The sequence below is a fragment of the Rhineura floridana genome, chromosome 1 (genome assembly GCF_030035675.1).
Source record: "Rhineura floridana isolate rRhiFlo1 chromosome 1, rRhiFlo1.hap2, whole genome shotgun sequence".
In the NCBI taxonomy this organism is placed as follows: domain Eukaryota; kingdom Metazoa; phylum Chordata; class Lepidosauria; order Squamata; family Rhineuridae; genus Rhineura; species Rhineura floridana.
In genome coordinates, this window is record NC_084480.1 from 168,119,069 (window position 1) to 168,136,915 (window position 17,847).

Consider the following 17,847-nt stretch of genomic DNA (forward strand, 5'->3'; position numbering starts at 1 on the left):
TGTGTTAAAGACACTTGAGAACAATATTTAAGAACCAAACCCCTTCCAATATTATAATTTATTAACCCTTTAACAACCAAAATGCCCCCAAACAGAATAGCAACTTCTGAGCAAGCCAGTCACACATGACTAGATCGGATTGATGCATTAAGCCCCAAAACTTCCACGAAAATCATGTTCTGATACCTGTTCTGGGCTATAATACATTTTGCCAGAAAACAGCCCAGAACGGCAGCTTCCCAGTAAACCAGACTTACCCAATTCACCTGCCACACATGACTAGAAGGGATGATGCAAATGCTATGATAGCTCAAATTAATGAACAAATATTACTATAAAGAGTAGTTCTGAAATACTGTAATGATTTTTCATTCTAAAACTATTTAACATATAGGATCACTAGCTATATTCTTTGGAAAAATATGAATGCAGTAAAAATAAACACAAAGCAATTTTGTGGATTGTTGAATTCTCATCATGTGTGGTTGATGAATTTGGTAGGTCTGGCTCACTGGAAAGTTGCCATCCTGGGCCATTTGCCAGACAAACATATTACGGCTGGAACAGTTATTGGAATCTGGTTTCTGTGCAGGTTTTGTGGCTTATTGCATGAATCCCGTCTAGTCGCGTAGCTAGTGAATTGGGTAGGGGTGACTTGCTGGGAAGTTGCAGTTCTGGGCCATTTTCTGGAAAAACACATTATAGCCCAGAACAGGTAACAGATTGTAGTTTTCATGGAAATTTTGTGGCTTAATGCATCATTCCCATCTAGTCATGTGTAACTGGTGAATTTGGTAGGCTTGGCTTGCTCGGAAGTTGCTGTTCCAGGCCGTTCTGTTCAGGGGACATTTTGGTTATTAAAGAGTTAATAAAATATAACATGGGCAGGATTTTGATTCTGAAATATTGTTCTCAAGTGTTTTGGGCATCAATTTCTTTCATATAATTTTTTTATATATATAAAAAGGTCAGAATCAGGCTGCAATCCTAAAGAACCTTATTGGGGAATAATTCCCATTTTACTCAGAGTAAACACATTAAGAATCCTCTGCCAGAGTTTGTTGTTATGTGCCTTCAAGTCGATTTTGATATGACGACCGTATGAATCAGCAATTTCCAATTGCATCTGTCATGAACCACCCTGTTCAGGTCTGTGGCTTCCTTTATGGAATCAATCCATCTCTTGTTTGTCCTTCCTCTTTTTCTACTCCCTTCTGTTTTTCCCAGCATTATTGTCTTTTCTCATTAATCATGTCTTCTCATGATGTGTCCAAAGTATGATAACCTCAGTTTCATCATTTTAGCTTCTGGTGATAGTTCTGGTTTAATTTGTTCTAACACCCAATTATTTGTCTTTTTTGCAATCCATGGTATGCGCAAAGCTCTCCAACACATTTAAAATGCGTTGATTTTTCTCTTATTCGTTTTTTTTCACTGTCCAACTTTCACATCCATACATAGAGATCGGGAATACCATGGTCTGAATGATCCTGACTTCAGTGTTCAGTGATACATCTTTGCCTTTGAAAGTGATTTGAAAGTGATTTGCATATTTGCATCTGCCACAGTATGAATTTGAATTTTCTTCTACCTTTTGTGTTGGCAGAGGTAGCAGCAATGTGACTTCCCATGTCACCCCACCCCACCCTCCATGCTATCCTAACAGAGAATTAATTCTCCAAGTGCTGCTGAGCCTTATGTACCCCCCCCCAAATAATGGTAGCTCCAATGCACAAGATCCGCCTATTTGGGGGAACTGCAAGAGATTGAGCATCCACAGTGGCCACAACATGATTGCTGACTATCTGTGGAGAGGGGGAACATGGAAAATTGGGGGAGTCTGATGGAGGAGGGTAGGGCTGACTGACTGGAGCAGTGGTTAGGATATCTCCACACTGCAACGTTTTGTTGCATTTTCCACTTATAGTTTTCTATAGACAGCTGTCACATGCATCTCGGTGGAAGCAAAAAAATAAAAGTAAAATCCGAGTAACTACTCTAGACGACGGCAGTCTAACTTTCTAAAGTCTATCGGCCCTTCAGGAAACTACATGTCCCAAAGTTCCTCCTGGAAGGAAAATCGCGTCAGACGCACAAGTGATCCCAGGATGCCTTGCGGCTACGAAGGAGAAGGGCTGCCGTGCGCGATTTGGGGCGGGCGTGATGTCAGGCCAAGGACTGGACACGGCAGGACCGGTAAAAGGCACCGCAACCTGTGGGTCGCGCTCTCGGCGGAAGGTCCTTACGGCGGAAGAGGCAGAGTTGTTTGAGCTTGCGCAGGCAGCGGGAAGCGGCCTTGACCCGGAAGTGTTCAAGTGAGTGAACCCCGAGGGATGGGGTCGTGTGTAGGCTGGCGTGGCCAAGTGCTGCAGGTATTATAGCGATGCGCCGCCTTTTCTTTCCGCTGGAGATTGATGTGCGGTAGTTTTACACATAAGTACATTTGCATTCAATTTGGCGCTGGCTGTGGGTGGCACTTTAGCCATAATTATTTTTTGCTGGTAATTCAAAGCCATTGCCAGAAAGCGACCAAATGTGTTTGTGTATATCACTCCCATTGTAGCGTTTTAAAGCATTACTTAACAACCTTAATTGTTGTACAGAAGCGTGACTATGGTGTGTTATCTAACCCTGCATAGATAATAACACTGCACTGCATAGAAGGATTCAGGTCCAGCTTCAACACTAGGCATGATTGGGCAAATGTTGGGGACCCGCTAGGGCCCATCAATGCCAATGCTTCAACCAGATGTGGAGAAGTTTCTGTTGGACAGATGTTGCAGAGCTACAACTTCCCTCAGCCCCAGAAAGCATAAATGGCCAGAGATGAAGGGAATTGTAGCTCAGCAACATCTGGAGGGTCACAGGTTTCCCACACCTAATTTAAATTATTTTGGAGGCCCTGCCCCTTTGTTACTGTTTTCCTTTCTCAGTGCTCTGAGGATTGCTGGGCACTGGCATTTTAATTCCTTTAGGACACCTGACATAGTGTTGTGGAGGAATTAAAATCGTGGCACCTGGCACTCTTCTAAGTGGTGCCGCCTACACAGGGATCAGCTGTGCTACTCAAGCCACCTTTAAATATCTTCTCCCCCACTCCCAATTCTCTTAGCTACTCTGGGTTTCCCTGGTTTGCTTCTACTGTCATTGCCTGCGTAAAGTAATACAGGCAGTAATATTTCACATTTGTTGCTGGTTGGTGGTGCTGTTTCTGCTTTCCCCACTTGCCCAGAGTTGCATAGATAGCAGCCTGGAGGAGCTGTTGGTTGCTGTATTCTATAGGCAGCTGGGGATAGCAAAAAAGATGTGGCAACAGGCAACCAAGAAAGGTCAGTGGCTTTGTTCTTCTGGGCTCCTAACCTCTTAATTTTGTTTCCTTTTGTGTCTAGTGGTCAGACCTGGAAGTGGTCCAGGACATTCTTTTGTAGTTCATAAGAATGTAAGAAGAGCCTGCTGGATCAGGCCAGTGACCCATCTAGTCCAGCATGCTGTTCTCACAGTGGCCAACCAGATGCCCATGGGAAGCCTGTATGCAGGACCTGAGCACAAGAGCACTCCCTTCCTGAGATTCCCAGCAACTGTTATTCAGAAGCATGCTGCCTCCTACCGTGGAGGAAGAGCATAGCTATCATAACTAGTAGCCATTTATAGCTTTATCCTCCATGTATGTGTCTGATGATGATAGACTGCCTTCAAGTCGATTCTGACTTATGGCAACCCTATGAATAGGGTTTTCATGGTAAACGGTGTCTACTCCTCTTTTAAAGCCATGCAGGTTGGTGGCCATTACTGCCACCTGTGGGAGCAAATGCCACAGTTTAAGTATGCACTGTGTGAAGAAGAACTTTCTTTTTACTGTCCTTAATCCAACATTCAGCTTAATTGGATGCCTGCAAATTCTAGTGTTGTGAGAGAGGGATAAAAACTTCTCTATCCACTCTCTCCATGCTATGCATAATTTTATACACTTCTATCATGCCACCTCTTACTAGCCTTTTCTGTAAACTAAAGAGCCCCAGATGCTGCAGCCTTTCCACATAGGGGGGTCACTCCATCCCCTTGATAATTTTGGTTGCCCTTTTCTGAACCTTTTCCAACTGTACAGTATCTTTTTTGAGGTGAGGTGACCTGAACTGCACACAGTATTCCAAATGTGGCCGTACCATAGATTTGTATAACAACATTATGATATGAGCAGTTTTATGTTCATCACCTTTCCTAATGATCTCTAGCATGAAGTCTGCCTTTTTTCACAGCACTGAGTCCACATCTTTGTTGAGCTGTCCACTATGACCTCAAGGTCTCGTTCCTGGTTATTCACCACCAGTTTGGATCCCGTGGACATATATGTGAAATCAATATTTTTTTGCCCCAACATGCATCACTTTACACTTGTTTACATTGAATTTTATTTGCCATTTTACCACCCATTCACTCAGTTTGGAGAGTTTCTTTTGGCGTTCTTTGCAATCCCTTTTTATTTTAACAACCCTGAACAATTTAGTATAATCGACAAACTTGGCCATTTCACTTCTCCCCTCTAACTATAGATAATTTATGAACAAGTTAAAAAGCACAGGTTCTGATACCGATCCTTAGGGGATTCCACTTTTTACACCCTTCCATTGAAAGAACTGTCAATTTCTTCCTACTCTGCTTCCTGTTTCCTAGCCAGTTTCTGATTCACTCCCTCTGTCCATTCAGCTATATTTCCTACCTACAATATTAATGATAGGTTACAGCAGGATTGGGGAACTGGATCCAGCAGGCCGGAACCTTATCTCCCTGGCGACTAATGGGCCAAGTTTGATAGGTGGGTGAGGCTGCCTACCTATCAATCATAATGAAGACAAGTAACCTGTATTTGTCCATGTATGCAAAGGCACAGCCACAAAGTACAGATGATCAACTGATTGTCAGCACTTGTGAAGCCCAGCACATGTGCTCCACAAGACCCAACAATCAGCCGATTGTGGGGAGTTGTGAAACTACATCTTTATCTGCCCCACACCTGATGTCATTTCTGTGCTACATATATGATGTCAGGTGTAAGTGGCCATGGTTTAGCAAGTCTAATTAGGCCCATGGGCAGAGGTTCCCCACTGCTGATCTATAGACACACACAATATAGGGATAACAGGATTGCTGTGAGCCACACCCTCTCAGCCCCAGTCCACAATATTATTGGTGGTGCTGGCGGTAGTATTAAATGACCCGTCCTTCACCAGTAAGTCCCATAGCAGGTCACAGCAATATAAAATACATTACAAAAAGTTTAAGATGAACAAATATGAGGATAATGTCTATAGACTGAGTTTGAATTTGCAGCACAGTTTTTTCATAATTGTTCCATGTGAAAGTATTTTTTAGTCTTTAAACAAGGCCCAAGTTAAAAAGAATGTGAACTACTGTGTTTGTTTTTACAATAAGCTCCCAGATTTGTCCATTGTTTCTTGTAGGCAACTGTCACTTTTATTATTATTATTACTTTTATTATTATTTATTATTATTATTATTACTTTTTCCCCTGTAGACAAGAAACAATGCATTGAAAGAAACCCGGAGATCTAATTTCCAGACAAAACTGTTAGTATAGTATATTTAAAGTCTATGTTCCCTTGTAGGATTCTGCTGGACCTTCTGCGCATGAATGTGGCACCTTTGGCTGTCTTCCAGATGCTGCGTTCCATGTGTGCTGGGCAGAGACTCATCAGTGCTGAGGCTGCTCCTGAGCCAGCGCGAGGTTAGTGGTGCCCCATCCCTTGAAGAAAGAGGAACTTATTAAGACTGCTGCTCATCAGGGCTAGTTTGAGCCAGAGGGATTTGTAACAATGGCAAGAGCACCTTTGAGTATCTGAGTGCCTCTCCCACAGTTTTGGTATTATCCACAGCCAATTCCCATATCAAGGAGAAGAATGTTCAACTGGTAGGGTGAACCTATAGTAACATTTTATCTCCAGATGTTAATAGCTTTAAATTTTAGACCGAGAATTGTGCAGATCTAAGCATTCTGGTAGTACTAGGAGTTGAACTTTTGATATTCTGTGTCTTTCAAAACATATATCAGTTTTTAACCACTTTCTCTGCTATGTGGTTGGAATTACATTTTCTAGCATGGCTGTTTTCTGATCGTTAAGTAACCTCTGATATTTGCAATAGGGCACAAGCCCCATGTTGTTGGTCTGCGGAGGAGTGGAGTATACAAGGACTGGTTAACTCCTCCTGGAGGCAGTCAAAAACACTTTTTGGGAAAAAAAATCTTTCCGTGGCCAGCTGGAAGAGGAGGTCAGCTTCCTTCAACTTCCAGTCTTGACTGACTCCCGTGAGTTAGCAGAGTCAGCGCTTCACTCGTGTATCTGCACTCTTGGGGTGCAGGGGCCACCTTCTTTCTACAAATAATTTTTTCCATTTCCTCTTCCCCCATCTGTCAGTGATTAGTCAGGGCAGGGAGAGGAGAAGCGGATAGAACCAGCGGCACCTTCAGGTGTCGTCTCCCAGTGGAGGTAGCCAGGATCAGTCCCAGACTCCTCCTGCCTTGTCTCCTGACATCCTCCTTCTAGAGAAGTGACTTCCCAGCCCGAGACTGCAGGGAAAGGAGCCTCTTGCCATCCAGATTCTCACTCTGCAACCACAGTGACATACTTTTGTTACTGGAGCTTAGCTGTGCGTCCTGGGCAGGTACTGAGCTCACTTGGTGGGGGAGCATCCCACACTAGACCGTTCCTCACTGAGCCTCTGTTATTTAAGTATGACCTCTGGTACTACTGGGGATGTGTCCCTTAGTGGGGAAGAACCCAGCAGCCCAGACGCAAGAAACCCACTCATCCCGCTGGTGTCCATAGTGGGTGCCATTTTGGATTCTCTGCCTGAGATACTTTCAGTTTCCCAATTACCCTTGATTCAACTGGGGGAGAGGGGAGTAAGGCCTGCAGGACTCCCAGTTGGAGGGGGCACAAGGATAAATATCCTCTGGATATTAATCCTGTGGCTATGTTCAACTGGCTAAAGCTCAGAGCCATCTGTCTGGACCTCATAGAGTTCCTTCACCTCACAGAGCAATCACACATGCTAGTTAGGAGCAGCAACATCACAGCCAAGGCTTGCCTCAGTCTTCAGTGGGGGGCACACTGTGGGCCCCTACAGTGGGTCCAGGAATGCATAGTGAAGGCTTAGCAAGCCAAGGGCAAGGTACCAGGGATCACAGCCCCTCCATCTGGGGAGCAGCAGCCCTTCGCAAGAGTGGCCCCCTGGAAGAAACCCACAGGGCAGCCTCCTGGGCCCAGGCGCCCACCTTCATCAGGCACGGCAAGGCAGACAAATATGCCTCCAGCAAGGCCACCTTTGGCAGGCGGGCCCTCCCGAGGGTGACGGCTCAGGTTCTCCTCCCCACCCAAGAGGGAATGGTCACTGCGTCGGTACTTCACATTCTTGTCTGCTCCTCTCCTCCACTGACCGAGAATGACCTTGCTGTGAAGTGTTCTTCTGGTCAGCGGGAAGTGGGGCGTACAGCATTGCCACTTCAGCCGTGCCTAACCAGGGGGGGGATGTCTTCATCTGGGAGCTCTCCTAGCATTTCGTGTTTGCGCAGTAACTTGGCCAGCGTGGAGAGGACCTCCCACGACAACCTTCTTTCTTGTATTTCTCTTAACATTTCCTGTCTTTGTTTACTCTTCTCTAGTTAAAGGTACACAAGTACACAAGTCACAAGTGGCCAGCCTCTCACTGGTTAGACTTTGTTACAGACTGGAAGTTGAAGGAAGGCTACCTCCCTTTCCATCTGGCCACTGAAAGCTTTTTTTTTAAAGTGGTTTTTTACTCTTACTCCAGAGGAATTAACCCATTCCTGTATGTTTCATTCTCCCTCTCTTGCAGATCATCCATCAAAATCTATGCTTTTTTCAAAAATGTCCCACTCTCTGCATCAATTTAGTTTACTGCATTCCAGCTTCCCCTTCATAAGCTGTAGATGACAATAGGGATTGTATTGCTAGGACCAGAGAAAACGATCTCAGTATAATTTGGACTTTTAATCCATTTAGCTCAGTATGGCCAACCCTGACTGGTAACTGCTCTCCAGGATTTCAGGCCGGTCTTTCCCAGTTCTCCCTGGAGATGCCAGAGATTGAACCTGGGACTGTATGCATGCAAAGCGTGGGCTGTACCACTGAGGTATCGCCACTGAGTCAGCAAGTTTTCAGTAAAATGTGACTGTACATTCTTCTGTTCCTTTTAGTCTTTCATGGGAAGTAAGCCCTTCTGATTTTTAATCAGGCCTATTTCTGTAGAAGTACATTTAATACTGCCGTCCCAATCTAATATGCATTCCAGGTTGTCCTCTATGTGTGTGCCTCAGGACAGCAACTGAAAGTTCAGTACATATTTAAATTATTAAAGCAGACAAAATTCTGTTCAAGGTGAATACTGTTCTACAGTTCAAGAGCAAGCATTTTGGCTTTCTCAGTTCAGAATTATTGCTTCTAATCAACATGGGTGTGAGCAGAAAGGAACATGTTTCATGGGCTGCTTTTATGTCCTCGCAGCATTTGTTTTTAGTCAAGGCCCCTTCATAGCAATTCTGACAATGTTTGTGCTTTGTACTGCATGATGTAGTTTCTGGGTTACAGTCTCATTCAAAAGAAGGGTAGTAACAAGGCTTTATAAAGTGGGAGGCAGAGGACAAGGGAGATAAGGCATAAGTACTAGAAGACAGTGCAGAAAAGGTGATTTTGAAATGATCATGACTGTGGGGCAACTGTTCAGTCACTAGGAATACATGGCAGATGACATGAAGGCAGGAGTGTCAGAAGGAAACAAAGTTTGCAATCCATGTGTGAGAGGGGAAGCTGAACCCAACAGGTGGCATTCTGTGTTTCATTTCATTGTCTCTCTCTTGCATGTTGGTGAGCACTGACACGTACACAGTCTGTTAATTCTGGTGCATATTGGTATAAACTGTATCACTTCGCCTGGATGGCATCCTTCAAAGTAAATAGTGAGGCCTCATATATATATCCCCAACATTTATTCTGCATCTGGGCTTGCTTGTTAATTTCTGTGATCTCTGTATTGCATGTACTTTGCTAGCTGTGCTAAAAGTTGCCCAGATCTTGCCTGCCTGTCATGCTGTTCAGCTACTCCCTGCTTTCATTGCAGCACTCTTTCCCCACCTAGAAGGAGCGCTGCAGGGCTATAGCTCTTGTGCCTGGCTTCCAAAGGCTGAGAGGGGACATTGGAATAACCTTACAGCCCTTATTTTTCCTGACCTTTCTGATTGAGAAGAAGGCTGCTGCTGTAGTGGAGCCTAAAGTAAGTGGCTCCTCTGAATTAAGGGCTAAACTGCCTGTTGCACACAAATGTATATAATGCATTGTATTCAACTAAGCCCTACTCAGAGCAGACCCATTGAAATTAATGAACCTAATTTAGTCAGGTCTATTCTTATTAGGACTAGCATTGAATGCCACTCAAGGGCTGCAGGAGGGGTGCCTAACCTCTTCCATTACAGTTCCCCCTATCGAAATACACTCTTCTCCCACCCCCTGCACGCAGTGCCTAGAGCCCCACAAGTTGGTGGTGATGTCTGCAGAATAAAAAACACCACCCCAATTGAATCTCCATTCCAAAATTGTGCCTCCCAAACATACACCATCACTAGGTTCTCAGTAAGTATTTAGACCTGTAAACCTAGATGTTCTGTTTAGCTATCACATCCATAGATCCTGATGATCCTCTCCTTCTCCATTAATTTGTCCAATTCCCTTTGAAAACCATCTAAGCCAGTGGTCATCACCACATTTTATAGCAGTAAATTGCATAAGTTAATTATAGGTTGTATAAAGGACTTTCCTTTAGACTATTCTGAATTTATTTCCACAATGGTTTCATTGTGTGGCCCTGGGTTCTAGTATTACGAGAAAATTCTCTCTACCCCTTTTCTTCACTCCATGAATCATTTTTATAAACATCAGTCGTACTCCCACACACACTCCACCCTGTCATTTTTTATTTTCTAACCTAAAGCGTTCCAGGTTCTTTAGTGTTTTCCTGTGGGAAATGTTCCAGCTCCCTTGGTTGCTCTCTTCTGCATCTTTTCCAACTGTACAATGTCTTTTTTGAGATGGGGCAACCAGGAATGTATTCTCACCTATAGCCACACAATAGATAATATAAAGGCATTGCAGTCTCAACCTGCTACCCAGGTGAAACTACTTCTTTAATCAAGGCCACAATATGCTAGAGGGGTTGTATTACCTGTATAGGGTGGGAAATGCAGAGGCTCAAACCAGTAACTATGGGAAACTACTTATTTTAATCCCTTTCCTAATAGGAGCCCTGGCCTCCCTTGGGAAGAAGGGGAGGGTGTAAATTTAATAAAGCAAAGAATAGATAATAATCCCAAGCAAGGAATTGGTGTTTTTCACAGCTGCTGCAAACTAAACCAACATTTTCATAGTAGTATAGAATAGTAGAATTGGAAGGGGTCTATAAGGCCATTGAGTCCAACCCCCTGCTTGATGCAGGAATCTAAGTTAAAGCATATCCAATAGGTGGCTGTCCAACTGCCTCTTGAATGCCTCCAGTGTTGGAGAGCCCAACCCCTCCAGGTAATTGGTTCCATTGCTGTGCTGCTGTAACAGTTAGGTAGTTTTTTCCTGATGTTCATCCAAAATCTGGTTTCCTGTAACCAGTAAATTTTCATTGAGAGAACCACCACAACTTCACAATCTTTTTCCGGATTAATCACTACTAGTTCAGAGCCCATCAGTGTATATGTGAAGTTAGAGTTTATTACACCATTATGCATTACTTCGCACTTACATTGAACCACACTTGCCGTTTTGTTGCCCATTAACTTGGATAGATATTTTTGGAGTTCTTTGTAAATCCACGTGGGTTTTCATCATCTTTAGTAATATGTTGTCCTCTACAAACCAAGTCACCTCCGTGCTCATCCCTGCTAATAGGATATAAGTATTTTCATAAATTATTATCTAATTTATGAATGTATTACATACTATCAGTCCCTTGGGGAGTCCACTGCTTACATTCTTTCACTGTGAATATTGTCCATTTTACTCCTACCCTCTCTTTCTTGTTCTTTAACCAGCTATTGATTCACATGAGGACTCTGTCCAATTTGATGGAAGATTTTGTGAATAGAATTTTTTTTGAACTCTCAAGTATATAATGTCTTCCTCTATCTACAATGCTTGTATTCTACTCAAAGTATTCTAAAAGACTAGTGAGGCAGGACTTCCCTTTGCAAAAGCCATGCTAGTTCTTCCTAACAAAGCTTGTGCTTCTTTCTTTAGCAGTGCTTTCAATAATTTTATGTGGCCCAGATATTAGATGAAATAACTTGGATGCAAATGAATTGTTAGCCTTGACTTAGTTGAGGTATTGTCTTTGCATTATTAAGAGATTCCTGACTAGCCCTGAGAGATACTGAAGGTTCAGTGAACTGTTCAGGGTGTGAATGGTTTTAAACAGAGGTAAAACTGATATGAAACATTAGGCTTACATCAGCTCATCTTGCATAGTGCAGGGGATCCCTTCATATGCTGTTGACTACAATTCCCATCAGCCCCAACCAGCATGATCAATGGTCAGGGATGACTTGAGTTCTCCCATAACATCTGAAGGGTTCCACATTGACTACCACTGCCATAGAAAGTAGTACAAAAAAGTTCAGGCAAGTCCTTAGGTGGGGGTAAAGTTATCCTTACCTTTACATTATAAATATTTAAAGAGAACTCGTGTGTTGGTTTGACTAAATGCTGTGTGTTAAAACTAACGGCAGTATGATTAGTTCATTATTTAGAAAGTCTCAAAATCATACCACATTGAATTGTTTCATGCAATGGTTGGAATAAGCATTTTTCTATTTGGTAGCTAGGTATTTTTGAACTGTTGAGAGTAGGATCTGATTTTGAGACTGAGGAAAGGTTGGCGAAAGCACTATCCCCTGTAAGATGGCCACGGGTAAAAGCTCCCATACTACCGCATGAAGTAATCTACCACAAGACTATGCCTGCCACCCTAACCACCAGTCTACATTGTGTCGTGTGTTGGTGTGGACAGAGCCACAGCTAAGGTTGCTACAACAAAAGTAGATTTTTCCCGTGCCTTGCCCTGTGAGCTGCGTTCTCTCTTCTCTCCCACCCATGTTTGTAGGTAGGATGGAGCAAAATCCATCTAATGTATTGATTATGCTACTGTCTTTTAGTATCCTATTAGGAATATTGCATCAAAATCTGTATTTATTCACAAAAATTGAGGTCATGTGGTATAGAATTGCAAGAAAATTGAAGAGAACCAAAGAGTCGATATAGCCCCATTTCCTCCTGAAGCCTTCAACCTGATTAGAAGAACACTATATTGCAATACAAGTATCTATGTGTAGAATTATTCCACTTATTGTAAATTGTACAGGGAGAGTGAAAATAGGCATGATGGTACCTTATGTATTCAAATCTTTGAACATTTGTTTGGATATTTGAGCATTCACAGGTTTGTTTCAGTGTCTATCACCATGTGGTGTTTCTAATTTGTTTCTGTGTCTCTCTTTGAATTAGAGCCCCCATTTGTCTCTGCCAAGACCAGTAAAATCCCTGCACCACTCTCACTTTCCTCTGCCCTTCGACCTCCAAGAATAAGCGTTACTAAGGCTGTGGTCTACAGTCCTGCTGCAGCTTGCTCGCCTCTCTCTCAAGGTCCCCCTGGCACTTTCCAGTTTTCTTGCTGCTTGTTCTCTCCTTTTGCAGGTTGTGTGTGTTAGTTATCTCCTGAGTTTTAGTTCAGTCTTCTGTGATTAAAAAAGAATCCCCTTCGAAAGGTTATTCTCGTTTCCAGATCGTAAACACATTTGCTTGACAGTAAGTACTGTTGATTTCAGCAGAACTTGTTTCCAACTAAATGTGGTTAGTATTTTAACTTTAAACTTATCAAAACTGAATACTGTACCAGTGTTCACTCCAGTTCTAATAACATGAGGTGTTTTTTTTTTAAAAAGCATTTAATAGTAAAGACTCAGGGTAGTACTGCTGAAATAAGAGAATGTGGGACACAGTATATTTTCTTTGTGCATATCCTAAATTCGTGGCAGGGTTACAAGTGGGAGTGCTGACTAAAATTTCCTGTGTTTTCTAAGGCTAAAAAGCAGAATAAATGGCAGCCATGCAGCACTGTCTTCCCATGACTATAGTGCCAAGCAGGAAATGGCATGCACAGATGTAGCACTCCTGTTGCTAATTTGGATGGTGCCACCTATGCTGATTCCGCTACATCATTTGGAATCAGATACAGCATGATCCAGACAAACCTGACAGTTGTCACCATGCATATGAAAGTGCATATTGAAGAGCCCACTTCATCAAGTATGTTAGTCTGTAAGGTTCTAGAAACTTATGTTCGAGGTATTGAGATGCTCATCCTGAGTTTTGATGAGTTTGTATTAAAATAGTTCCCTTTTCTACCATCAAAATGTTCAGGCTGCATAACCTATTTGTATCAAGATACTGTGTTGAGATCCTCAGCTTTCAGAATTCTAGCTTTTGGACTAAATGTTCTGTCAATTCTTTGCGATACCTAAATGAAGATTCTTGAAAATTTTGGGCAAATCCCTCAGGAGAGAATTTGTGGGAGTAAGTGGGATACATTTTTTAAAGATACCGAGCTATTAGCTTGTCCCCTTCAGAATGTCATTGTATATACATAGGAGAGAGATTCCTTCCTCTGCCCTGTCTTTCCTTGTCCCCTCATTGTTCTCCCAGCAGTTTATCTGCAGCTTGCCCTGGCTGCCATTTGGCCCTTCCGTGCTCTGTATGCACAAGGAAGCGTGTTGTCTGGGCTGGAATAGCAGAAGGAACACAGTAGCTTCTCCAAGCCTCAGGCATTTGGGAGCAGTGATTCCCTCTGGGGAGGCAGGTCATGCAGACTAATCCACCTTGCAGTTTAATTGATGAATTCTGATTTAAATGGTCTGCCCCACAGTGATTATGTATGAGGTAAAGACTGTTTGTTTTCTTCCAAGTACAAACAAAAAGCTCCCACTTTGGTAAGATATCTGGCAACCTTATGCATGTACAGGAGAGAGTAGTGATAAACAGACTGAGTATTCAGTGAATGACCAACTGTGGTGGTGGGTCATATAGAGAGACTGGATTTTGGAAGAGACTGAGGAGGAGAAAGGCTTGGAGAAGAACAGGAGGATTTCCATTCGAACAGCGAAATCTGAGAAGGATAGATTTCTGCTATAAGATTTAAATTGGATTTCCTTGTAATACACAATGTAAGGAATGGATTTTAACAAATTTATCGAATAGCGCAAGGGGTTTGAATAGACATATTCAGAATAAAAATTCCAAGTCTACATGATGATTGACTTTTATGAAGTAGGAAATTATTGGGCGCCATCACATTTGAATTGGCTGAGAACATTCAAGCTTTCATTGGGAGATGGTGTCAGACCTCTGCTGCGTACCCTCAACCCTGGAAGCCAGAATTGACGTGGGAAGGCTCAGTCTTTGTTTTTAGCATCTTCTCTCCACTCACTGTAGAGTGACTCTGCTGGAAGTACAAAGTACATTGGCAGGAAGTACTTTGGAAACATAACACAATGCCTACAGTGTTGTCACTTCAAGTGATGCACTTGGCAGTTCTAGCTGGTTTTTTTATCCAGTAATAGAATAACTGTACGAGCATAATCTTAACTTCTGTGGATGCTGTTTGGGAATATTACATTCATAAGTTAGCTTGAATATGTGTAGAATTTTAGTCATTGCTAGAAAGAAAGAGCGTCTTGAATATTAATCCTAGTTTTTAAATTTGTGAATGTGAAATATACCCTACTGCACTATTATGGAACACCTAAATTATTACTAGGAGAACTATATGTTTTCATCTTGTAATGCAACATAGTTCCTTGCTTCCGTCTTTTCATGAAACTGAAGAGGAGCTGACATATCCCACAAAGCATATCCTTAAATCTCAGTCCTGTTAATCAATAGGAAGGAAAGTGAGTTGCAGAATTATTTTGGAAAGTGCAGCCCGGCCCACTTTTATAGAAATTCAGCCTCTGTTGTGTGATTGCATTGTGTGCTGCTTTCAATAGTAGCACAACAGTTACTGTTATTCTGGAGCAACCAGAGATGTAAACTTTGTTTCCTGCACCTTTGCAGAGACCCAAGATCACTAAATGTAGAGTGGTTCACTCTTGTTCGAAGAATGGAAGGCAGATTATGTGACAAGGGAGAAGAATTTGTAAGGGAAGGAAAGAGGGAGGAAAACACAGAAAGAAGCTTTGCTGGGTTTATGTCTTGCCAATTGCAAGGAGTATTGATGGTCTGAGGCAACGTACAGTAGATTTGCTTATGCTACCTGGATATTTACTGTCTGTAAAAATAAGAGCCCTAGGTAAGTGTTGATTGTTTATATGTGGATTGTGTGCATGTACACACCATACATTTAAAGCATATTTAAAACATCCCCCCCCCAAAAGGAAGCCTGGGAATTGTAGTTTGTTAAGGCTGCAGGGAATTCTAGTTTTGTGAGGAATAAACTACAGTTCCCAGGATTCTTCAGGATGAGGAGAAAAATGTTCTTTAATGTATGGTATATATGCAACCTTAGAAAGCCTTTAGTGTGGAACAACTTTTGCTGATGTTGGTCTGAGCTCCTGTTTGAGTCTGGCTTAGTGTGCGGCTGTTTTTAAATATTGGTCAAACTGTTGCTCATAACCATACTGAAGGCTTATTAATTTGTATCAGCTATAGTGTTATTGCTAATCTGGTAGTGTTAAAGAATTTGTATGAGACAAAAGAAAACATCTGTCTAAGGAAATACTGCAAGAAAATTGGAACCGTATCTGGAAGAATGTCCCAATACTTCATATTAATTTAGGAACTTCTATAAACTACTGTTTAGGTATTATTTCACACCAGTAAGACTAAATAGAATTTGTCCTCGTATCTGATATCATTGTCAAGCCTATAGAGCAAATCTAGTTACATCTTGTAGACTTGCCCCAAATTAAGAAATAGTGGAACTCTATATTGGCAAAACTTTAAAGTGTTATTGGTCTTGATCTACCACATCCTGTCAGTAGGATTGCCACTTGTGCAATGGGACTTCCCCATCCTTCCCTATGTGCACAACCCACACCCTCCCCAAAACTGCTCCAGAGGGTTGGGGGAACCCCTAGAACAGATTTAGGAGGCACACAGGGGGAGGAGAGGGGTAAAAAGTGACATGAGCATTCACTTAGGGCTACCTTAGATTCCACTAATTAATAAATATGATATGGATCAGAGAAGGAAGGTGAGACAATAAGTGCATAGAGATATTGAATCTTTTTATTTCTTTTTGAAACAACAAAGTTAATGATACAATAATTAGTCATACTCAAAGTCATACTCAAAGTAGTCCATGAGTCTCATTGGGCTTCCCTTTGGGGCACCTGGTTGGCCGCTGTGAGAACAGGATGCTGGACTAGATGGGCCACTGGCCTGATCCAGCAGGCTCTTCTTATGTTCTTATTAGCCTACTCTATTACTAATGCTGGATATCACCCATTTACTTTACTGGGTGAAGTATAATTTTGACTATGACCCCCACTAAGACAGAACTAAAGATAGTAACCATGTCTAAGATTTTGATAAATAGTAATAGTGATATATATACATTACTATGTTAACTACCAATCTGTCAAATTATATTCATTTTACATATGGCAACTCATTTTTAATGTTCAACTTAATACTTAAAATAAAAAACAAAAGCAGAGGCTACATACTTTTAAGAACATATTGCCAACAATCTATTTAAATATTATATATATAATCACCTAGACAAAACTTAGACGAATTCTAAGTATTTGAGCAACTGTAGCAATGGATAGTTTGTCATCATAAAGCTCTGAACCTAGCATATCTTTGTTTTCCCCTAGGGAGAACAAGAGCCACTTCTGCAGCAACTGGGAACCAAGCTCTGTTAGATCATAGCAACCGTGAAGGCTGTGTTCAACGAGTACCTCGGCAGCCAAGTGCCAGCAGGCTGCAGAAGGCTGGGTGTCCTGTGAAAAGTACCTAAATGCTTGGAAAGAGAAGAGCAGAAAAAATGGTTGTTCCAGTACTGCTGTGAAATTACAATGTAGCAAGTGTACCTAGTCAAGACTAATTAGTAATGTTTCAAAATGTCATATATAGCTCATACTGAGAAAATGTGCCAGGAATGGAATGAAGGTTGGTGTTTACATAACATGCTAATAAAAATTCTAATGAACCCATCATGATTGGTTTGGTTTTCTAATTTAAAATGTCTGGTTATAGTAGATGATATAAGATATACTTTTGCAACTCCCCTTTTCTTACTATTACATGTTTGTGTTACGTCATAAACATATTGTTAATGTGTATCTCTGTCTCATTTCTTAGTTTCCTTTTGGGGAGTTTAGCAATTAAACAAAACATACCACATTTTATATAGCATGCAGCTCAATCCTACGCATGTTCACTGAATCCCACTGACTTCATTCAGGCTTACTCCCAACCTTAGTAGCACTACCGTTCAGTACCACCAAGAGGGACTACAGGTAAACCTGCTATACTAGGCAAACTCCAACAGGGGGCCTGAGCTTTGAGCTTCCCTAAGAGAAAAAAGTTTATTACAATATTTTGAAGAAGGTAATATTCAAACAAAAAATAAAGGGAGCAAGCTGCTTAGAAAAGCTAGAAAGTGTGGGTCTCGCTGTGTGGTTTGAAAATGCTTGTTAAATGGTCCAGGAAGTCAGCATATGTCATTATGTACTGTGCCTTCCTGTGTATTTGTATGAAATAAAGATTGCTGCCC

At 41.9% G+C, this 17,847-nt stretch overlaps 1 protein-coding gene across 3 annotated transcripts; it reads left to right on the forward strand.

The window, feature by feature from the left end:
- Positions 1–2,072: 2,072 nt before the first annotated feature.
- On the forward strand, positions 2,073–17,285 carry LOC133364369 (mitotic-spindle organizing protein 2A-like). Of its 3 annotated transcripts, none has more exons than XM_061584802.1 (4): positions 2,073–2,315; positions 5,625–5,743; positions 12,576–12,764; positions 15,180–16,127. In XM_061584802.1, the coding sequence occupies exons 1-4, from the start codon at positions 2,164–2,166 to the stop codon at positions 15,194–15,196; spliced, it is 477 nt and encodes a 158-aa protein (XP_061440786.1). In that variant the 5' UTR covers positions 2,073–2,163; the 3' UTR covers positions 15,197–16,127. The 3 variants fall into 3 exon arrangements, with proteins under 3 accessions (XP_061440786.1, XP_061440771.1, XP_061440779.1); XM_061584787.1 differs by lacking the exon at positions 15,180–16,127 and adding an exon at positions 16,946–17,285 and having other exon boundaries at positions 2,076–2,315; XM_061584795.1 differs by lacking the exon at positions 15,180–16,127 and adding an exon at positions 16,946–17,285 and having other exon boundaries at positions 2,077–2,315; positions 12,576–12,713.
- Positions 17,286–17,847: the final 562 nt, after the last annotated feature.